This window comes from Gadus macrocephalus, chromosome 22 (genome assembly GCF_031168955.1).
Source record: "Gadus macrocephalus chromosome 22, ASM3116895v1".
Lineage (NCBI taxonomy): Eukaryota > Metazoa > Chordata > Actinopteri > Gadiformes > Gadidae > Gadus > Gadus macrocephalus.
The window spans coordinates 13591719-13616046 of record NC_082403.1 but is presented as its reverse complement, the minus strand read 5'-3'; the positions used below and the strand labels follow the sequence as shown (position 1 = coordinate 13616046).

The window sequence follows — 24328 nt, the reverse complement described above, 5'->3', positions numbered from 1 at the left end:
GATACAGCTGTGCTTGATGCGAGTGTTGAGCCACAGCAGGGATCAATGCGCCGGGAGAGAATGATAAGAATGGAGAGGCATGTAGCTGTGTTAGAGATAACAGGGGGGAGGGAACGTTTTAGGGACGGAAGGAAGGAAAGGAGGAAAGGGAGAAGGAGGTGGCAGGGGGAAAAACAAAGTCCGGAAGAGGCGTTCCCCTGGGGAGGTGGTATGGCATAGTTGGAGGAAATGGGGAGAGATTGGAGCTTCAAAAATAAAAAGAGAACTCATTAAAGAAAAGATTTCTGATGAGAGAAGTTTTTTTTCCTTCGGAGCTTAAAATAGATGGGAATAGATATCCGTCTATAGAGAAAAATAGACAGATAGCAGTCCCTGTGCACATTATTCCCTTTATTATTTAATATCAATTATTTACCAACACAAACGGACAGTAATATTGATAATATTGAAATATACCTATGCAAATGATGCAAATTTGCATAGGTAACTGTGCTGTAAGCCGATAATTATATGGAAAAATATAATACAATATCGTAAATGTCTCATGCCATGCAAAATTATCAATTTTGACCACTTATAACCAATGTTCCTCCTAAGCTGGTTGACGGATCCACGCACTAAAGTTCAGATATGATTTCTTTTTTATTTTAGGAGAAACTAAACGTGTGAGCAAAACTTCTTTCCTCACATGTTAATTGCGGATGAAAGTACCTTAAGTAACGAGAGCAAAACAGGGTCAATAACAAGACGATATCATTCATATTGTGGATGCCTTTACCAAGTTCTACTCAGACCACGCGCTAGATTCAAATAAACTGGTGATCTCTCATGTTAGGTAGACATAATGGAGTCTATGCTATACTGAAAGGGCAGATGCAGCTTCTCACAGTACAATTTGGGATTTGGGAATTGATGACGCGTGGAATGATGTGCCTTTAGAGAAAGAATGGGAAACTCTGTTCAGAAGGGTATACTCAATGTTTAGCAGATCATCTGTCAAGAAGAGCAAATTCACACAGATGTGCCATTGCTTTAGAGGTGGATTCAGGGTCTTTCAGGCCTTTGAATGGGGTACGAATGGCTGTCACTTTGCCAGGCTAATGTAGGCATATTCGTATTTTTTTTATATTTATTGAAGCCTAAAATAGGTTTCCCTTTTTGTGTAATAACAAATGTGCTGTCATTATTCAGTGAGCATTATTAAATAGTTGACTGTAACTTAAAGATACGTTTAAAGGTTTCTCTTTTGGCGTGTTTTTCAGATGCCTCTATGACAGACGTCTCCCCATACCTGCGCTCTCTAAACCGGGACAAGGTCAAAGAGTAGCAACACAAACACCAACAGGTGCTCTACCTCTTGGAAACCCTTTTTGCTGTGGAAAAACTCATATTGCTGTGATTTTTATCATGATATACATTTTGTCCATCCCCACCGGCCCCTTATCTTGTTGGTAATATCTCTATAGCCTGTAAGTCGGTTACGGTGAACTGGAAAGACTCATATTTGCTGAGTGCTGAAAAAATGAGAGGGAACATTGCTGACAACACGCTAATATTGAAGCAACGAAAGGAAAAGAGGACAAAGGAAGCGTGAGACAGAAGAGACAGAAAGAAGAGAGAGCCATGGACCAAGACGAGAGAGAGAGAGAGACAGAGAGAGACAGAGACAGAGACAGAGACAGAGAGAGAGAGACAGAGAGAGAGAGAGAGAGAGAGAGATGAACAGCATGAGGTTGTGAGGTAAAAATAAATTGAATAAAAAGGTTTAAGCAGACACTTTTGTCCAAAGCGACTTACAGTAATTGCATTGGACAATGAAGATATAAATCAAAAAGTGCAAGAACAATTCATTAGCACCCAGCATATCAACCCCTGATCTCCCGACGATCTTCGCTAGAGCGTTGTTTGACTTTGCCGTCAGTACTTCCGCTCCTCCTTTGTGTTGGGTCATTAGTTAGAGTGGTCTTTCGCTCACGCTAACAATTGTCACCCTTTGCTCAAGCTGCCTACCCGCCTGGCAAACCCTCGCCTGTCTGACTACCCGCCTGTTACTGACCCTCGCCTGTCTGACTACCCGCCTGTTACTGACCCCCGCCTGTCTGACTACCCGCCTGTCTGACTACCCGCCTGTTACTGCCCTCCGCCTGTCTGACTACGCCTGTTACTGACCCCCGCCTGTCTGACTACACGCCTGTCTGACTACCCGCCTGTTACTGACCTCCGCCTGTCTGACTACCCGCCTGTGGCTGAACCCTATCCTGTCCGCCTGTTCCCTGCCTTAACTTATTTGTTGCCCCCAGTGAAGCCCTTTATCATTGCCTCTGGCCCGTGTCTCTCGGCGTGGGGGTCACCTCGCTCTATACCCCAGAACAGGACGGGGAAATGAACAGCAAATGTCATCGATCATTTTGACAAAGAAGTTATCAAAATCCCTTTGTAGTTGGAGGGAGATGGGGGAGTGTGGGTATTGGAGGAGGATGTCATTTGACATTGAAAAAATGTACTGTTAGCTGCAGATAGGGATGCAGAAAGAGAGAAGAAGGTCATCAGTGCTTGGATGTCCACTGCTCGTGGGGGCGGGGTGCTGCCTGTCGGCCTGCACTGAGTCAGACCCCCACCGCGCCTAAGGCTCAGAGGGGCCTGTCGATGGCTGAGAGGTCAGAGTGGGTCCGTCACACACACACACACACACACACACACACACACACACACGCACACAACCTAAGCAAACGCAGATATTTCGGTTGTTTTGAGTTAAATCGCGGCCGTCTTTTGGATTGGATCACACAGCTACAGCGTTTAAAAAATACATAAAAAATAACAATTAAGCCTGACAGCACAATGAAGGAACGCTTTCAGCAATTTGGGGCCACCCCACTACGCAAATTATTTTCAAAAAGCATTTAAAATAAGTTTTGACAAAGGCAAAACGCTAATATAATTGTTTTGCGAAATGCAGTAAAGAAAGAAAATAGAAGTAGCCTATGCCAAAGTCAATTAATTAATCCGAGGGTAGACGGCGACGCCCAGTAACAAATTCGGCTGTTAAAATAATATTTTCGGGTTATTTTTTATTGGTATATGAAACGCAGTGGATACAATTAAGCTTGAGAAGCGTGTTCCATGGACCTTTGCAATTCTTGAACAGATAAACAAACACAGGGAAAATATGCACACATACATCGAGAACAGCTACAATTCTTTCAAGCTAAATTATTTTGCGCAGTTTTTTTTATTCATGGAAATAGGTCTGGTAAACTAGTGAATTAGAGAAAAGGCTAAAAGAGAAGAGACTGCAGTGTTGGATTTTAAGAATTCCCGTATTCCAGTGAGCGGACGGTCCTCTTGGAGAGTGATCCGGTGATCAGCGACCAGAAGTATATGGCTCCACCTAGCGGTCGGATTTGACTGGTATTTTACCTTCAGCCCGGATTCACGGTTTCAATACAGATCTGACTATAGATTAAGTGGGACTGCTGGGTCCGTGATTGCGATTTCAATTAAAACACAGGATTAATGTGACGTGATTGCGCATGAAGTTATATTTTTAATCTCTACAATATTCGAATTGGAACCGATCTGAGCTTTGACGCCGATGACCAAACCCCTTTCAAACATTTGATCCCATTCGGATAAACTGTTGCAGTCTACTTATTAATGGGTCACACTTTGCAAGCAAGGTATGGTTTGAATGTTTTTTCACATTATCCTGAATAGGAAAACATAAGAACTGAGTTCAAGTTTGTGCATAGATTGTAAAAACGTTTGTGCAATTAATTACTGAATTTAGCATAAATAAAGTTATTTCAAAGTAAAATAGTGAAGAATATAGAGCAAAAGCAGTTATTGGCAGTTTTAAAGTGTTTATTTAAAAAATAAAATACAAAAAAATATACCAGTACATAAAAATGTTGAAAACATAAGCCCAACAGATGGACCCCAAGACCACCACCAGCTGAGGGGCCATCTTGAGGCCCGCTGCTCACATGAAAGAGGCCAGGATGTAGAGCAGCTACCACTGTCGTCTCCAACGGTAGCCGCCAGGTTTAAAATCCCTCATTGTTTTGCAACGGAGTGGTGTAATACATTTGCATTTACATGTTCTATGTGTGTACATCCAAATCTCAGCAGTGTCAGGTGTAAAACTCTGCATTCGGTTCTTCACTCCAGAACATGTCATCAAAATGGATAGAAAACCAAAGGAACAGAGAGGCTAGGGGGGGGGGGGGGCAGCTCTAAGCTAGACGGTCCTACCCTCATCATGTTGGAGCAACGTAGAAAAAGGCCCACCAAGAGGGTGGGAACAGACTTCAGTCTCCTGTCAACACATGGCTGACAGCTCAAAGCCAGTCTCTGGGTCTCCTTGGTGGATTTCCTTCCTTTAATAAATGCTGGTAGTATTATCCAAAGGAAAAAGCCGCCATGGACGTTTGAGTTTGTGTAGGTCAAGCATGTACTGTAACTTCAACCACCCATGGGTTAAAGAGCATTGTACCCAGTAGAACGGGAAATGGTTTCATGGTTGATTTAAAATGGCCTCACGGCCGATATGAAGACAGTGTCTGACCATAACAGATGGACTGTGTTCGACTGGAATGAGTCCTGATCACATATGGAGAGCAGTCACAGGTCTAACATTTGACCTGTGAATATAAACTAGAAATTAATTCTGGATCATTATTTATGGTACCTCTTCCTATATTTTGTCTTTTCCGGCCTTTAGGATGTGACCTGGGGGGGCGGCCGAACATGATCAGGGGATAAAAGTACCACCTCCAGCCCAGAGAGCAAGGCGCTCTCTGAGTGGAGCACGGCGGCCAGAGCGAGTCTCTCCAACCAGTCGCTGGATAGAATGACAATTAAAAGTGATGCTGAACGTTGATTCTCACAGCTGCTGTGAAGAAAATAACAAAACGCGGACAGGCCAGACCAATCAGTTTACTTCCATTACAATACTGTAAAGGAAAAAAAAAAAAAAACATGTACAGAGGGGGCATTGAATCTAAATTTTGAAATGCGGCCAGTTTTGTGGGCTAATCAGAGGACAGAATTTACCATGGACAGTCACACGACCCATTGTTCTACAAGCAGTGGTAGTAACATTTAGGCGGGGGAAAAAAATAATCAAACAAAATGTGACAATAATTCGAGGACTCCACTTGCATAGTAATGACATTAAGCATTGCAAAAAAACAGTTAGCGGAAGTACCTGGCAATCGAATATACACGAGATTCCCGGAAGGAACCAGAATAGATTTCCCTTTCACTAGTCCTTGATTAGGAAGATCCCCTCCCCATTTGTATTCATCCAAACTGATTTGCACCAAAAGAGTGGACACCTGAACAGGTTACGTAGCATCAAAGCCCTGTCCCCGTCCCCAAATCTAAGGGAAAGGGGTCGAGGTCATGGTCTGACCCCCAGGCAACTCTTCATCAACTTGAGGTCAGGTCCGGTCAAGAGAGCCGTTTATTTTTATGAGGCTTCGACCCGATCCTGCGATCACTTCCTGCGGCCCATAAAAAGACGACAACCATGGCCATTTTTAAAAACACACAGGGGGGTAGGGGTCGACCGACACGGAGCTGCGACACTTCTGCTGTGAGAAGGAAGAGACGCCAAAGAGAACACCAGCTACTGCTAGCCTTCCCTCTCGAACTGTACAGTCCAATGATGACACACACACACACACACACACACACACCTATATATATGTATATATGAACACAATCTGACACATGCACACAAGCAGTGCTTGCAGGCTTCGAGAGCCAAATGCCATCCGGAGCAATCTAATGGACAGGTAGAATGGCGTTCTCTTCTCTAGGTTCTGCCTTCCCATCTCAATCTACGCTGAACCGAGTGGGCCAGATCCCCTCTTTCAGACAAGTGCTTGTAATCACAAGCGATGGCCAACTCAACCTTTCGCCTTCGTTGATCGTACCTCCCTGTGACACTCAGTGCATTTGAAGACGACTTGGTGGACGTGGAGGGGGATACGGGGTGTGTGAAGCAGGGTGTGCTTTGAACTGGGTTCCATGTCAACCTCCCCACACACACACACGCACACACACACACACACACACACACACACACGCGCGCGCACACACGCGCACACACACACACACAACGGACCATCACACTATACAACTCTCCATATATCTATAGATCTTACCGAGGGAAAGGTTCTGTAAACACTCTTCAAATTAAAATGTTCTATAAAAAAATAACATTAAAAAATGCCTTTACATATACACAGACCAAATTTAAATAAACATTTACTTTGAAAGAGAAAAATGAATTATTGCACGACTTACAAAACCGCTCGTATGTGTGTTTACTAGAAAAAAAGAAAAGGAAATCAAATCTGCGAGTAGAAAACGGGCAGCTTGGCTGCGGCGAGACAGAGGCAACTGTAAGCTGAAGGCCTCTCCCGCTGGGGCCGCTCCCAGCAGGCCGTGACATCACCGCCGCGCCGAGGCCCTGCACCGACGGGGGCAGAGACTCAACCTAATCAGAGGGGGAGAAAAATAAAGGCAAACACATCTCTGTCCCAGGCAGCCCGATCCTATCCGGACCGACGGGTGGAGGGGCGGGGGGGGGGGGTCGCTGCTGAGTCCTTGGGCCAAGAGTGCTGGGGGGGGGGGGGGGGGGGGGGCCTGGTCGCTTGGGGCCCTTGCTCTGAATAGTCTTTCAGTAGGCAGGTGGGAGGAGAACAGAACTGCAGAGGGAACGACGAGAGGGGGCCGAGATGGAGGAAGGGGGGGGGGGGGGGGGGGGGGCGTTTAGAGCTGGCCAAAGAGGCGGGGCTGATGGGTCGCTTAGCGTGGGTGCTGCCCACTAAAAACAGTTAGCTGCTCTGGCTGTCAGTCTGTCCGAGTACCTGCCTGCCCGTCGGTGGCTGTCTGTCCGTTAGTCCTACCAGACGAAGCTCGGGGCGGCGGGATGGGTCAGAGGAGAGGCGCGGAGGGGGTGAGCGGCGGCCTCTATCTGCTGAGGCTGACGGGGAGGCCGTCCCGCTTCCTGCGCCGCCAGGAGGTACGGTGGTACTGCGTGTGTGTGTGGGCGTGCGTGTGTCCACGGGTGGTCAGGACGGGACTGCTGACCAGTGCTGGGTTGTGGAAGCCCTTGACGTTGAATTTTGCTATGTTCTGAAAAAATGATAATGATAGGGTTAGAAGTACAGACACGTAACGGTAACACTATGAGCATCCAAAAGAATACAATCATTTACCAAAAATAACCATCATTAACTATTTACTGTTACTTTGATAATGGTGTAGAAATGGTGGAAATCAGAACTTAAACAACGTCTAAATGGTTAAGGGAACGCCATGGTACACGACTTTTTGGTACACGTGTGTGGAACGCGCCTGTGTGGTACACGTGTGTGTGGAACACGCGTGTGTGGTTCACATGTGTGTGGAACACACGTGTGTGGTACATGTGTGTGGAACACACGTGTGTGGTACACGTGTGTGTGGAACACGCGTGTGTGGTTCACATGTGTGTGGAACGTGTGTGTGGTACAAGGGTGTGTGGAACATATGTGTGTGGTATACGTGTGTGTGGTATACGTGTGTGGAACATGTGTGTGTGGTACAGGTGTGTGTGGTACACGTGTCGGTGGAACGTGTGTGTGTGGTATACGTGTGTGTGGTACACGTGTGCGTGGTACAGGTGTGTGTGGTACAGGTGTGCGCGGTACAGGTGTGTGTGGTACAGGTGTGTGTGGTACAGGTGTGCGCGGTACAGGTGTGTGTGGTACAGGTGTGCGTGGTACAGGTGTGTGTGGTACAGGTGTGCGCGGTACAGGTGTGTGTGGTACAGGTGTGTGTGGTACAGGTGTGCGCGGTACAGGTGTGTGTGGTACAGGTGTGTGTGGTACAGGTGTGTGTGGTACAGGTGTGTGTGGTACAGGTGTGTGTGGTACAGGTGTGTGTGGTACAGGTGTGTGTGGTACAGGTGTGCGCGGTACACGTGTGTGTGTGTGTGTGGGGGGGGGGGCCCTCCGGTGCCTACCTTGTGCGTGTGGTTGGGGTGGGGGCTGGCCGGCGGCTGGGGGCTGCTGGGGGTGGAGACAATGGCGTGGGCTGGGGGGGGCATGTGGAAGAAGGTGGGCAGGTTGCTGGCGTCGATACACACCTGGCGACCAGGTATGGAGTGCATGGAGAGAGCCCCGGGCAGCGAGACGTGCGCCTGGCACACAGACGAGATGGGGGAGGAAGGATGAGATAACACCAGTGTAGAGGGAGAGCCTCCTCGGAGCAGTGACAGAGAGCGCTTTATCAATACCCCAGAAGGAGTTCTGGCCTACCCTACAGGGGGGATTATTGTGAAACATATTGTGTCTCTATCTGTTAGCCATTGCTAACAGAGACCTTTAGTATGACTGCGGAGGGAGTGAGAGCGTCATCAAAGAGAACAGGCTCAACATTCATCGCCAAAACGTACGTTAACAAAAGCGAATCTCGCCCTTCACACCTTGGCCCACCCACGTGTGAAAACTAAATGCTTTTCCCACGTCAGGGCTGAAGAACAACAAAGTCTACGCACACGTTAAAATTCTTTATATTGCGCCGGTGAGAAGACTGATGTAATACCTCAACTATATAGCCAATCCATCAAAAATAATCCATATAACCTCATCCATCAAGACTGACTTGGTGAATGGAAAAGAAGATATTGTTTCAACATTGTCCCACTTCAAAGCAGCCGCTTTGCTTATTTCATGGATTTGTATGTCCATTATTCTTGTACTTTTTGGGTCATAACTTCCTTGTTGAACACCAAGTGCAAGACGCTTTGGTACAAAAGCTTATTTTAAATAAATATAGAGTTATGTTAGGTAATGGATTGAAAGGACCTTGCCAGCTAGAATGGTAGAGCCAGGCTTCTTAAAGCCACCATGATGTGCTGGCGTTAAGGTGAGCTGCGGCCCTGTGGGGACCGGCGGTGTACCTGCGACCCAGCAGGCATGATGAGGCGGCAGGGCTTGGCCATGGGCAGGCCCGGCGGCAGGCCCAGGCTGGGGGGCAGGGCGAGGCCCAGCGTCTGGAAGGAGGCGTAGGGGTGCAGGGCGGGCGGGGCCGCCGGACACGACGGTGTGGAGTCAGAGTCCTGGCAGAGGGAGAAGACGCCCTCATTATACATCCAAACACATGGAGCTCAACAGGGCAGAGCCCAACGTATGACAACTCTGGGAGAGTGGCCAGCTGTGGGGGTAGGGGGGGCTTACGTTGTCCGACCCGGAGAGAGAGGACACCGAGGAGGCAGACGAGTGCTGCCGGGGGCTGGACATGGACATGGGGGAGTCGGCGCTGTGGGGGGAGCTGGAGTCCCTCTGCTCCTCCGCCGCCCGGACGGCGGGCTCCGGCTCCGCCTCCGCCTCGGACGCCGCCTCCTTGGGGAGACAGCCTGGGGAGAGGGGGACGTGGGTGAGACCTTTGAGCCAAAAGAGTTGCTGTTCACGAGCCAATGGTCTGCCGGTGCGGTTCAGATGCGTTTATGTTTGCATTAGCCTTGAAGTGTTTCTCACCACGGCTCTCGGTTCGGGCCAGCTGCCTGCCCCCCCACTTCTTGATGATCCACTCCCGGTAGTCGATCACCTCCTGGGTCAGGCGGAGGATCCTCCCCAGAGTGCTGCGGGACGGAAGGAGGAGCTTCAGAAGAGGGTTTGGCCCAAAGGACCTTTTGTGGTCATCCGGGTTCTTTTCATTTTGTTCAAGATCAATTGGAGGTGGGAGTCAATTAAAGTCAATTGTAACACATAAGGAGCCCATCTCAACAGGTCATCCCACCTGCCACAGTCTTTGTTGGGGTACGACCGCGCCAGGGGTGGCACAGCGTGGCTGAGGACCGTGTATGCGTAGTCAAACACGTCCTTCACGTTCATGGCGCCATACGAACTCCTGCCAACGTCGTTGCCTGATTTAGAATTGGAGTGAAAGATTATAAATTCTCAGTTCACTGATCTCATGACAAATAAAGAACACAATGCATAGCATGATACTAGGGATGGAATGGTTCAGGAAAGAGATCTGAATTATTTGTATCAGATGTGTATTCCCTGTGCAAGCAGGGCTCAAGACTAACATAAAAAAAAAAAATCTAATTTGATGGCACCAAATGTCCCGTGCCATCCATCTGTAGACATTAATTAAACAATTCAATATCTTTCAATTACCCACAATTTTTTTTTTTTTACAGGCACTTGTGTCATCCTCTGCTTGACCAAAAAACGTACCATACCGAACTAAAAACCGAACCGAAAAAAAAATTAAAAATCATTAAGGAACACGTGAATATCTATGTCAGCCGTTAGAGCCCACAGATGAACATTTCTGGTGCCCTTTGTAATTTATGTGGGCTCCTCAATGGGGCCCCTCCTGTGGGTGAAGGGCCACACACCTGGGAGCAGGGGGTCCTCTATGCAGAGCATGGACGGCCTGCAGCCGGCGTTCATGGCCTTCATCAGCTCCTCCTTGGCCATGTAGGCGCCTCCGTTCTTGATGCGGATGCCCGTCTTCAGGTAGTTGAAGTGGCGGCCGTAGAGCTCGAAGAACTCGATGAGCAGCACGCCCAGGTTCTCACTGGGGTTGCGTGCGTCGATGCGTGGGTGGAGCTGGAGGGGGTCGAGGCACCGGGGGTTATTGCACTGGCCTGAATACATTTGTCTTAGAATTGATTCGAGTTGAAATCGATCGTCGAAACTAAGATCGTGATAGTCGTTGGGCATGTGCCAAAAACACGCCCCTGGTTTAGTCTTAATGGGTTAGGGTTACTTGTCTGAGCAAGCATCCACACAGTTTGAGGATCTACCTAGGAAGCCTGGCTCCACAATATTGTCACAGACAATTATGTTCATGAAGAAAATAGGATGGAGATTAACTCTCGTATTATTTTGTCCACAAACGTGACCACACACCTTCGTCTTATTGTATTCTTCCTGATGTCAAACCTCATTTATGTAGAAAGACAGGCGGGTGAACACACCTGGAGGAAGCTGATGATCATGAGGATGAGGCTGTAGGAGCTGATGCCCCCGGTGAAGACCTCGTTGAGATCCCGCTGCAGCAGGAACTGCTTCAGCACAAAGATGAGATAAGGCAGCATTGGATACTTCTGAAAGGAGAGATAGGGGAGCGATAGGCAGAGAGATGCATAGGGAGAGAGAGAGATACGGGTCAACAACAACATATTGATTTCATGTACGTCTTGTAGTCAGGACAGAAAGACACTCTGGACGGACGATGTGGAAATGGAACAGTTATAAAAATGATGTTCTAATGTCCGAATAAAAAACTGCACAGAAAAGACGACGACGACGATGTTGACCAAAAACTTTTTTTGTTGAGGGTGCCTTACAATTTTGCCACACCAAAAGGAAAGTAATTTATTTTTCCAATTAATTTGGCACCATAAACTCTGTATAACGAGTGTCGAACGCTAGAAAAATCACCCCAATCATTATACAATGTTGTTTTGTCATATGCAATACGTATCTAGGAAAATCTAAGTATCTCGATAAGATTTTTTTCAAATATCGTGCAGCCCAATATATAGATTGACAAAGGCTTGCACTAACTAGCAAAAATAGCACAGGAGTAGCAGAATGGATGTGCATGACTAAAATACGCGTCAATACGAACATTCCGTTTCATGCCACTTCAAACTGATTGACGACGTGTGATGTTAAGCTTAAGGAGTGGTTTGCTTGGCAGCAGGTCTAACCTTAACATATTCTTTGATGAAGTTTGCGGCCTTGACGCCCGTCTCCACATTAAAGCTGATATCCACCTTGACCTCCGTCTCCTGGTCTGTCAGCTTGATGATTGGCACCTGCGAGGAAAGGTGTTGATTAGAGGCAGTCAGTGGATTTTAGTTGCTGAACATCAAGATCTGGTTGGATTGGTTAAGATTTGGTTAAGATATGGAAAAGTGCTAGGTGAGCAAGGTGGTCACATTTAGTGAGTTTTTTTTAAATGAAATTACTTTATAAATATTCTACTAAAGTAATTGTAAATCATTCTAACATTATATTCTGAATAATGAATTGAATTGATTTGCATCTCAGGAAAAATAGCTAATAGTAAATAAATCGGCAAGAATACATCCAGAGTTGACGTGCCATGTGATAATCTTTTGAAACAAAGTGCTCTTTCTGCGATAAACGGCCGTTGCTTTCGACTGAAGGACTACTTAACACGACGGCGTATGAGGAGATCTTCAATGGGCTGGGAGCGGTTTTGGGTGGCGGTCTACACCGGTGAACCGCTACTCACCGTTGCCTTGTCCAGCACTTTGATGGAGAAGGGCTCGGCCACATTGTGTTTCCGCAGGGCCTGCTCCAGCTCTTGGAGAGGGAGGCGGTCCCACTTCCCGAACACCACCAGGTCAATGTCACTGAGGGCCAAGAGGAAATTACAACATGGAATGCAAAAGGAGAACTGTATTGTACCATCATGCACTGAAGGTTTTTTGACCAGGGCCATTGGGGCTCACCTTGTCGGAAGATAGAGTCCTGTGCTAAAGCTGCCAAATATCTGGACCTAAGAAAGACAAAGATGTGAAAATTTAATGATGCATGAATATAAACATGCAAAAAATGCAAAAAAGTGCAGTACAAACAATACATACAGTATGTGTACATGCTTCACCATTTGTAGTGAATCGTGATTCTTGCATTTTCACGAAAATATTTCTGAAATCATGCAAGGTAAAGTGAGGTGTGGTACCAACTATGGGACAGCACCTAGCATTGATTGATTGGTGTCCGCTTCAAGGTTTGATTTAGTAAACCATCGCAGAGTAACGCACGGCGTGGAAACGGGTCAAGTCAAGTTCCATACAATTATAATTGTGAAGAAAGCAGAGGTGAGCTTTGGGCTTGTCTGAATTATATATTCTGTCAAGTCTACTCTATTAGCTCTTTCACGTATGAACTGCAAACCGGACAGTCTCCTGATACAGCAAATTCTAAAATGTTAACTTTATCGATGCCGGCAACTAGGGGTTTGAACGTGTACTCGTCAAGCCAATCCTAATGATGACTTTGCGCATTGTTGTATTAGAGACTATCAATAGGTTTGTTCACCAAAGTTAAGTGGCACGCCCGATCAGGCAGAGCTCCCCAAGCATTCCACAAGTTGTACAATAATGACTGCCTGCCAGGAACCTCCAAACTGAAGTGTGTAGCAGCATAGCGCTGCTGTGGGGGTGTATAGAATAAATAATCACACATCTCAGTGTCAAAATCTCTCTCTCTCTATTATTCACCGTCATCCACTTCCACCATGCATTTCCTTATCAAAATACCCAGCAGTGTTTCCCATGAAAAAAAAATCCTAGTGGTACGCACAAAAAACCTCTAAAAAGGGACGAGGCGCGCATGATGGCATATTGGGGCGGCGGGCGTCAATCATATTGGGGCGGCGGGCGTCAATCATATTGGGGTGGTGGGCGACGGTCATATTGGGGCTGTAGGCGTCAGTCATATTGATTGTGTTATAAAACTAAAAAATAAATGATATAAAAACTAAATCGTTATTTTAAACCACTCAAAGGCTAGAAGTAGCCTGACTCTTCTTTGGTAGTATAATAAGGGTCTTAACATATAAAAAGGCATTGATATCTTTGTAAGTGCACAGATTGTTTATTAAAAAGGACATCTTATACACACAATACCATCAGTAGTTCACCCGTCGACGCCATCTTGTCAATGCTGTCTTGTCAATGTCTTATCAATATCTTGTTTTATTAATTAAGACCCTTATTATACTACCAAAGAAGAGTCGGGCTACTACTAGCCTTTTAAGTGGTTTGAAATAAGGATTTCGTTTTTACCATAACACTTGCCCCCATCGTTCCAGGTTTATAGCGTTTTGGTAGAATCTGCTAAAAACAGCCAATTTAAGAATGCGTCTATATACTCTCTTTTGCTCCCAAACGAACATTCCAACTCGTTATCATACTAAACATATCCCAGATCCATTTTACATCGGATTTGTTCTTTAATGCTAAAAAATATGCCTATTAATATTGACCATGTACTTTTACACTGTATACACAGTTTATGCAATGCCAATGCCACTGTTAAACGTTCTGGCCCCTCGAGGGCATTCTACCATTAAACATCTTTCTTGCAAAGTAAATATTAGCCACAAAAGGATGTTACATTTTTGTAACAGTTTTGTTAACCAACTTTCTATGAAAAGGGGGATAACCTATTTTAGAAATTGAACAGGGAAACTAAATGCTCCAAAACACACCCACTATGAAAATCCCCGCACCCGCGAACAGCCAAACTCATGTATTAAAGAAAGAACTCCAGTATACTTGAATCATCTAAATTCATGAGATATTTTGGTGAAGGGACGGAGCATATGCTCGTAGGTCGAGTATACCATCTGTCTTTTCACCGGCATGATTATTATACCAAAATGTCACATATTCGCATCGCAGCTTAGCTAAATTATTTTTACCGGGCATGATGACTTTATTGTGCATCAGCCGTGACGTGAGAAAAACAATTTGTTTTCACATACAGGCAGGCCAGAAGGGCGGGATCTGCTTATCGTTCGTTTTTTTAACGCATTTTTTGGACTGTACAATTAAAGGTGAAAAACTGCTTCTGATTATGAATTTGAATTATTATTGCTGTTTAATTAGAAAGATATTAGACATTCAATTGATAGTCACGCTCTGAAATGGTGATTTGACGGCATGAACTAAAGATGCACTCACCTGTATGTTTCCCTCGTGTCTACCAGGGTATGCCTGTCGAGGGGGTGGGGCTTCTAAGCAAGCCGTCTGGCAATAGCAATCCTCTCTATAGAGCCATATCTGGTCAATAGTTCTACAAACTAGGTCAATCACATGGAAGGTACCCTGCCCTAAACAACATGTCGCTATATAAAATTTCCCTCGATTCCCTGAACGAATCAGAGATTGATTGGTCAGAAATAAGGCAGGGGTGGTCTAAACCAAGTGTTCTCCTATAGCACAGCCAACTAGGAAAAGAGCGGCCACTGCTTGATTTCATAGATTTTATTAATTAGCCTAGCATTTATTCAATTATACACCATACAGGGCTCCAGAATAACTTTTTCCTTGGGTGCACTGGTGCGCCTAAATTTTAAATTGGGGCGTTGGACCGTGCCTGCCTTGCGCTGAGTTGTTGACGGGGGGGGGGGGGCAACCGGTGTTTCAGTTCAAGTCGTGACCGGGTTAACTGGTGACCCTCAGCCGAATGCTTCGCTTGTTGTCGTGGCTACGCCAGAGGTTCGAAATCGGGACCAGACACTTAGCTGTCCTTGCAAATGCCTCTTTGATTTGTTATTCAATAAAAGTCAAAAAGATTCTCTCATTCGTTTTTGTAGTGTAATTGGAAGAAACTTGTCACGTAGAACCGTTCTAAGCCGAAATAAATGGAAAATTAATGTTTAAAATATGATACATTACGGGATTCGAATTCATACCATTGCGGGGAAAAAATATAACAAACCGCAATTCCATTCCATTGTGCCGTTGACCCACTTGGGAAAAATCCGCCGTAGTATATTAAAATTCACAAATTCTTCTTGAAAACACGAAAGGCAGCCAGATCAACTTGTGACCCTACTATCCATGTTGTTAAGACCATGCATTGGTCGCGTTTCCAAAAGATAAGACGCCTTTACATCCAGTTAATCAAGTTTCTTCCAATTACACTACAAAAACGAATGAGATTAGAATCTTTTTGACATTTTATTGAATAACAAATCAAAGAGGCATTCGCAAGGACAGCTACGTGTCTGGTCCCGATTTCGAACATCTGGCGTAGCCACGACAACAAGCGAAGCATTCGGCTGAGGGTCACCAGTTAACCCGGTCACGACTTGAACTGAAACACCGGGCAGCTGCACCGGTTGCACCGTCGATATTTACGCCATTGATTAATGATATTTTGACCATTAAATAAATGCCTTAAATAAATGCCGAATCTGTATCTCTCATAAAGAATATCGTCAGACAATGCCAAGGGATCGGTTCTGTCCCGAAAAACCCTCTGTCTCCGGAGAGACGCCTGTACGATAAGTGCGCCGAGGTCCATGGGAACACCCACAAATGGTGACGCCATTATCGGAGGAGGGGCTAGGAAGCTGCGCACGCCAATATAAGTAGCCGATCTCCGGGTAGACTCGCTGAAAAGCTGCTCCCGACCAGGTTTGGTTGCGAGCGTAAGTCACCATGGTGATACAGCGACGCTTAAAGAGATCGACTTTCATGGTACAGCTAACCCAGGCTTTCAGCTCAACATACCTCGTTAACCCTCTAATCGAGCTTCGTAGTACAGGCCCCTGGATTGGGCTTCGCGGGTTTGTTTACCGGCATTGCTATTGTTACCGGTCTTGCGTGTTCCAACGGTTTATTTTAGGTATCTAATAAATCGCTGTCTAATCAATACTTCATTCACTGCCTCTTCCGTGGTCATTACAATATTATGAATAGACTGCTCTGTAAAAAAAAAAAAAAATAATAATTATACCAGATACATTTTCAGTCGCACCGGTGCGCCCAAATAAAATATTTGGTCGCACTACCCCGAATTCTAGGCACATGTGCGCCCAAATTAGGCGCACTCTGGAGCCCTGCCATAGGCCAAATCCTCAACGTAGGCCATGGTCTATTTACAGTCGACAACAGCTGGCCAGGTTTGTATGTGGCAATTACACACGACATATCCCAGCAACATGATTGGTTGGTTGAAACATATGACAGGAAAGAACGTGTCCCCCCCCCCTCCCCCAGGTTTGAGTGGGTTTCCCTTCAGATGTTAGTTTTTCATTCAAGGTCTGATTTGTACGACCGAGTTGTGAGTACTGATGAGTGCCTTACCTCAGCGTTGGGCCACAGCTCCTTGATGACCGTCTCTATCCTGTTGACGACCTCCTTCCTCATGGCCGCCTCCTCTGGTCGAGGAGACATGAAGTTGTAGAAGTCCACAATCTCCTCATGGAGGCTGGACACAAAGAAAACCAGCTCAGGAACAGTTTTGGAAAATAAAACTTTATTTTGTCTTCCCCCAAAAAGCAGTACGTTTTTGACCAAAATTATATTGTCTTTGATAGTTTAGTCGATTTTTCTTGGCAAACACTTTCATCCAATGAAACTTACAGTCCCTTTAATTTACAGGCCTACATGTCCCAAGTTGCCGTCAGATGGACATCGAACACCCAATCATTACAACATGCCGCCCTATCCTTCCCAGTTAGAAAAGGGCCTCTTTTAGCCATTCCATAACCACATAAACTTCTCAACAAGCACTGACATCCTCATCTAAACAAAAAGGGTATTTCTGAGTTTGTATCAGGATTTCAGGACTAATTCAATGACATGGAACCTAGCCTGTGAGTAAACAAGGATATAATGTGATTATTGTACTAATTACCACTTGATGTTGCACATACAACCAGGGGATTGGGAAGAAGTTCGATATTCCATTTTACAAGCAGAAATGTTGGGCCAGACAAAACACTTCTAAACAGTGGATCACTGTTCCTCCTCAGGGTCCTTCAGCTTTTCCCCTGCAGGAATGTCCACCATGAGAATGTACACCATGATGTCAGAAAGAAATACAGGATGGGGCTGTCACACTCAATAACTAGCAGCCTCAAGGAGTTGCGCTCTGCCCGCCGTGCACCCGCTTGACGGTTAATATGGTGCCTGCCACCGAATAAGAGGGCAGAGTAGTCAATGAATGACAGCCAATCATAAGAGGCCATCCGTATTAGGCTGCCGACCCAACAGGACAATACAGCTGCCATTTAAAGGTTGGGTATTAAAAATTCTCTTTTTTGGCAATTTTTGCAAAATTACTTAAATCCATAACCCACTTACAGCCACTGAGTTAGAAGTACTGACATGAAAATTAAACAAGTCAATCATCTGTGGAACGGCCAGGGCTCGAAAAACTCCAGCCAATGATTTCCAGACCCACCGAGTAGCATTGGACAAAACGGTCGTACTGCACTCCCCCTTCCCAGCGCAACCCCTTCGTGCACGTACTCAAACCTCGTGACCCAGAGCAAGCTTCTGTTTGTTGTTATCCTGCGGTAGCTACTGGAGCTAGCTAGCGAATGGCTCGCTCTCGCGCATCTGTGTTCGTGTGATGCCCACTAATGTGTGCCCACATTTGTGTATATTAAGTTTTTATATACTACACCATTTTATATTATTAAGACACACTATTTCCTACTAAATTGATCTTATTTTGTATGAGCAATATCTTTTATAGTTTTACATTTTCACAATGCAATTGCACTATCCTGCCAGTAGGAGGCACAGTAATATTGTGGTTTGCCTGAATCCCCGTGAGATCCTCATAACTAATGAGGATCTGAAAAGACAAGTCACGTCTCCCGTGTCAGCATTCTTTTCTCTTTGTTTCAGGTGGGTTATGTGTTTAAAGTGTAAAACAAGTTGATGTTAGTGATTGGATAATGTGTAGTGAAATGTTTTAGTAAAGTATGAGTGTTAAAATGAGTACATGTGTAGCTAGTAAGGTCCGACGCTCGCCGAGAGATTTGTAATGACGGCGCCGTTGGAAGTTTTACCGTTAGGCTAGTAGCTTTAAGCTAATACGGATCACGCTCGTCTCTACCTTTTTGTTTTATTGTAATAACACCACACGTGGCTCACTTCTTGACGTTTTGTAAAGTATTAAAATGTTTATTGATTGTTGTAAAGCACCTTAAAGATACTGTTAAAAACGGGTTAAGAAAAGTTACTTGAAGTTCAGTAATAAGAAAATGTTTGATATAGCCTACAAGGTAGGTACTGTTAAAAATACTAGTTCAGTAAAACCTAATGGGTTTTAAGAGCATTAAAGATGCACCTTGTACAAACTGTTTATTGTATCAGAGAGATGAAAGAACACTGGGAAAAGGTGTGTTTTGAATTGAAGAGTATTTTTTGTGTATTTTGGTTTGTTTTAAGAACATGGAAAATATGTCTAATTAGACAAATGAATAAATTAACTAATGAGGATCTGAAAAGACAAGTCACGTCTCCCGTGTCAGCATTCTTTTCTCTTTGTTTCAGTTATCTATAATCTGTCCACGGCGATCCCACCTGAGACCCGTTACATTCGCTTGTGCATGATTGCGCGTCCATGTACTTGGAATGGGTGGAGTCAGAGTCAGCGTTGAAGGAGAGGGGGTAGGACCATTTGAGTTTTGTATTTTCAAAATCTGCTGGCGTTTCGCAAAATCCCATACCCAACCTTTAAGTTAAAAGGTAACACTTTACAATAAGCTAAATTATTTTCAATTAATCACATTAATTTATTCAATAAGAATTAACTATCAGTTAACTAAAGATGTTGATATGTTTTGCTAATGGTATATTCATGTTTACTTATGGTGTTCATGTTAAGTTAGGTAATAGCGTTCAAGATATTCCAAGGTATCATATTAGTTTGGGGTTAGCCATTACCCACTACCCTCATTCAAATTTCCTATGCTAATGCTATATAATAATGTTTATTCAGGTTTTAACTCATTAATCAGTCCCTCCAGAAAAACGCGATTATGCGATCGCATAATTCCACGCATAATCAGCCGACGCCCGCTTATTCACGTGGGGGCCGCATTTTTTTCAAATATGCCGCACTTTCACCGCATAAATTGCAGATTTACGCGCAAAAATATGCGGGGCTTGCATGATTTCATAATCCCCGCATTTTCGTTGCAAAAAAGTCACATATATTTTAGCAGAAAGTTGAAAAATGTTGCGATTACCTCACACAAGAGCAGCCATATCCCCCTGTTGCCATGGGAACGTTCTGAAGTGACGTAATTACGCGACGTGAACGTCATCGAAAAGCTGCATTTTTTTAATGTTCCCGCATTTTTGCAAGTTCCCGCCATTCCATCGCATAAAATTGCATAAATATGCCGCATATTTCATTACATTTTTTAAGAAAACGTGCCGCATATTCAAGGATTTTTGGCCGCAACAATCACAAATCACACTTTTCTCGAGGGACTGAATTAATTGCTGTACCCTTATTGTATGCGTTACATTTAAATATGTAGTATACTTGATTAGGCGGGCTTCAATGTAGCATGTCTTTAAAGGGACACTGTGTAAAAAATACTCCCATCTAGTGGTACAATTGTATATTGCATTCGGTGGGCAGTATGTGTCAAGAAGCTGTGTCATGACATCCAATACTACCTCATCGAGTCATTCAAGTGAGGATGAGGTTCGTTATTTCAAACAAATTTCAAACTGCATTGAATCATTAGTGTAAGCTAATGATGAGTAATTATTCCTCGAGCAAGATAGTGTATTATTTCAGTCTTCATTCACGCTGGCTCAGAGTGAAAACGCGTTTGCATTTCCTGTACCACGTAGTGCTTTTTGTCCCTCTCGGCAGTTCATAGACCGGAAGAACATGGAAGCCTCCATGAAGCTTACCCGTCCTATGTAACTACATATTAATTATTCTTCGCTCAGGAGGATAAGTGAGATAATTTTACACCAATGAGGACTTATTTATGAATGAATACGTTGATTTGAGATAATAAATGACTTAAAATATTACACAGTGTCCCTTTAATATAACTATATTTACAGAAAATAGGGCAGGTACAAATCAGTAGAATTTGTATCTCTGGTGAAATCTATATATAAATAAATAAAATGTAAATAGAGCTACTAAAATTACTCAATTCCGTTTAGAAACTACTGCAAAATGCAAAAACCTTTTTACGTAATCCATTGATTAGTGTAGAGTTTAATTGTATTCTTTATTTGAATAACACGCTGCCACACCGCCACACAAAATGCTAATAGTGATTAAACTAAACTAAAGATGTATAATTCTTTAACGAGTATGAATGTAGGACTATGTGGCGGTAGTAGCTCGTCAGTCTATATGGTGCCGAATTTCCAATAATAAAGTAATTTACGTCACCCATTCACGGATTCACATTGTTACCAGGTGGGTAACAATTGTAGCTACATTTGCATACTGCAAAGATTTCGGTATTATAAACTATGACAGAGTCAATCCTAGTATATATTGAAAATGTTAATGTAATGTTTGTCAATGAAATGTGATCATCTCAATTAGTGATGCCGTATTGGTTTCCCTGATCTTGGAGTTACAAGGAGTATAAAGAAGACGTAAAAAACACCAGAAATAAATAAAAAAAATGTATATGGGCAAGTTATGCTCTAGTAAACATGTCTTAAGTAAGCCTAACGTTATACATAAATAAATAGTACGCTATACAATGTGCATTAGACAAACATTGTGCACTAGTACACACTACGAAATCTGTAGTAGTTATATATACGGTATAACAGCAATATACTGGATTCGTTGTAGTAACCTTTCATTTAATGGCTGATTACTTGATATATATATATATATCTTACCAGCCAACACTCATGTAATAAAAGCGTTTTAACAAAGATTATCTGGAGTTGTATAAACAGCTATTTTTGTCGGTGACTTAATGCAACATTCCACAAGTTCACGGTTACCCAACTCTCGGACAGAGCACCCCGGTGTGCTAAGCTACATGCTATCGTCCCCGCCCACAGCACTGAAAAGCCGACCAGCCGGGGCTAGCAGCCGGGGCTAGCGTTAGCTCACCCGCTATCCGGGCGAAATCCATGGTGAGAACTGAATTGGTGCGTACATGGTAGCGTTATCAAATATATGAAAAATCACGAAACTAAATTCGTAGTAACAATTATTGTAGTAACACCAAAGGATTTATATAGAGTAATTTTTTTATACCAGAATTCTCCATAATTAAACGATATCGTTATAACAGCCATTCTCTTACCCAAGAAGTCCTGGGTTGTATTTCCTCGTGTTCCATGGCATCCAGGTAATAGCATAATTACCATTAGTGCAGTTTGAAAGCAAGTAATTCATCCCATAAGTGCTCGCCTTGTTGTCACTTTTCCTTCGGCCTGGATGGTGATTGTGGTGATTTAGAGGTATGGAAGGGGGAATCTGGTGCCCCTTTACACAAATTTGTTGCAAATTGAAAGGTGGATGCTCCTGAAGGTGGCGATGGTATTGGTTAACATTATTGTGCATGCGGTCACTGAAGTTAAAGATAAAATTGGCGCCGCCAGCGTTTTTATTTATATTCCCCGTTCCGTTTGCACTAAAAGTCCGGTCTAATGAGCACTTGGAAGAGAGACGGTCCGTTCCTGATTCCTGCAAAGAGGAGGAAACAGACCCCGTCGTTTGGGACATCTTTCCCTCACCTAAATCCACCGTCACACCGTTGCCATTCGCGTTGGCCGGCGGGGTCAAAGAGTTCTGTACGTTCCCATTCGATATCACCATGCCGAGGGAAGAAATTGCAGTGCCATTAATACTAGTGCCGTTCATGATGCTACGATGGCTGCTGCTCAGACCAGCAGTCACGTTACCGTTGCTGCTGCAAAAGCTATTACTTGACACCACGGCCGCGACATTTTTAAAAACGTCCAACGTAGGGTAGTTCAAACACGGGCTGTGTTTCTGATTGTGATGCCGGCCAGAGAGGTCCCGTACTCCCTGAGAAGTCTCCCAGACGTGCATCCATAAGGCGTTCGCAGGTCCTTTCTGTTCGGGCTGAATCCAAGCTACCCTCGGATCCATTCAACTTCTTGTAGGTGGCCCCTCCGAGTGTGTGAAAAAGCACTGCCCGTTACAATGACGCGACGTCCAGGTCCGGGGAAGGGTTAAGATACCTAGCTCACGAAAATAGGAGGACTAAACATGAAACCGTTTAGAGACCATTGATAAATTGGTCCTTTACACCGCTAGCTGAAATAAGGCTAGTGGATTCCTAAGTGAATCCAATATGGCGTAGTCTCTTCAAATCGACGCGCATGCGTACTGAGTAGACAGTTTGAATGATCTCCGTGAACACACCCCCGCCCGCCGCCGCCCCCTCCTCGCCCACCTTTCATCGCTGAAGCTCTCGGCTGGATAACACATTCATTACATGATATATCATGTGCAATTATTTTTGACATTCCTAATTTTTGCTCGTTACTTTGCAACCATAATTACTTAAATCTTAAAAATGAAAGTATGGGGGCGCCAAATACATGGACAAGACTTGAATTGACTTCTTAAACCCGGATTACGTTAAAGAAAACATTGGTTGTCCGCTCCTGTAAGGCTAGAAAGGTTAATATCTAGATACAATGTTGATGTTATTTCATGCACTTTCCCTGTTTTTTATTTTTCAATGTAGGTTACTCTTTAGGCTAGGTTCGATTATGTTAGGCCATCTGTTCTATAGCAAAAGTCAGGTAGGCTAATTGTTTGCAAGCTTTCTTTGAAGACTACAAAAAGGTGAGAAAATATACCCAAGCTATAATTACAAACGCCTTGTTTTTCTTACAGAAAGGTGCCAATGCACTGGTCACAATCAGTGACGGCACTGACGGGACTTCAGAGATCTTGATCTCGGAGGCCAGTGGATCTCAAACATTAGGTCTGAGACATTACCAGAAAGGGCAAAAAAAAACACTACCAGCATCGAGGAAAAAAATAGTTTCACCCAGAAGTGCTTTATTGATCGACTTTGGATAATATCAACATACACCTCGATAATACCAATACCATTCATTCACCCACTAATTTAAATTAATGTTGTTTCAATGTTCCTTTCCGACTTTAGGGACATGTTAACTTAGCTCAAATATTGTTGGCCTTGTTTTCTTGTCATAAAAAAAATACTTTGACTGATTGACCATCATTTCGAAAATATTTTACGTCGGGTGCATTTCACGACAGGGTTAATAACTTTTTATTAACCCTGGGTTCATAACTTTTTATTTCGAACACCTGTTCGAAAACAAAGGCGTTAACCGTAGCTTCAGCGGCTCTGCAGCTTGTGGAGATACAAATAAAAACTTTAATTTTTATTTTCTAAATGCTCTTGAAATTGACATGTGTAATTCATGGCCCAGTTCACATCTCGTCTCTTGATGTTGTCTTCCGTACATATTATTTTTCAAAATAAGGTCCACCAGCGACTTAAGCTTTGCTGTCATATGCTAATGTAAGGATTCCTTCTTCTTCTGTGAAGGTTCGCACAACAGCACATAATATAAAGCCTCGCAGCCAGATGAACCATCAAAGTGGTTCGACCTCGAATTCCGGCCAATATACGCCCTACCGGTCGATAACCGTACTGTCTACGACTTCAGAAAAACATCGTACTTCCGCTCCTATCATTTCATACGGGAGGCAGTTAATTGCGATGTGACGTCACAACGTACAAACAATTAAGCTGTCCAGCCACAACCTTCCGTGTA

General features: G+C 44.2%; 2 protein-coding genes across 2 annotated transcripts in view; one reads left to right on the top strand and one right to left on the bottom strand.

Annotated features, from left to right (window-relative positions):
* Positions 1 to 24328, top strand: part of jkamp (jnk1/mapk8 associated membrane protein) — a 230892-nt gene that overhangs the window by 59180 nt on the left and 147384 nt on the right. The gene's annotated exons all lie outside the window — the stretch shown is intronic.
* tent4a (terminal nucleotidyltransferase 4A) lies at positions 4113 to 22909 on the bottom strand. Its single transcript, XM_060043117.1, has 13 exons — positions 21844 to 22909; positions 16877 to 17000; positions 12503 to 12549; positions 12283 to 12403; positions 11732 to 11839; positions 10994 to 11122; positions 10409 to 10622; positions 9799 to 9925; positions 9537 to 9640; positions 9237 to 9415; positions 8960 to 9118; positions 8021 to 8197; positions 4113 to 7149 (listed from the first exon to the last, which is right to left on the bottom strand). The coding sequence occupies exons 1-13, from the start codon at positions 22653 to 22655 to the stop codon at positions 6985 to 6987; spliced, it is 2466 nt and encodes an 821-aa protein (XP_059899100.1). The 5' UTR covers positions 22656 to 22909; the 3' UTR covers positions 4113 to 6984.

Bases quoted from the DNA above. Each gene is read 5' to 3' on its own strand.
- tent4a (XM_060043117.1), bottom strand. From the start codon at position 22,655: ATGGATCCGAGGGTAGCTTGGATTCAGCCCGAACAGAAAGGACCTGCG. The intron at 17,001-21,843 runs GTAAGAGAATGG...CTTTGTGTCCAG, and splicing joins TACAACCCAGGACTTCTTGG to CCTCCATGAGGAGATTGTGG. The intron at 11,840-12,282 runs GTGAGTAGCGGT...CTTTCCTCGCAG, and splicing joins AAGTGCTGGACAAGGCAACG to GTGCCAATCATCAAGCTGAC.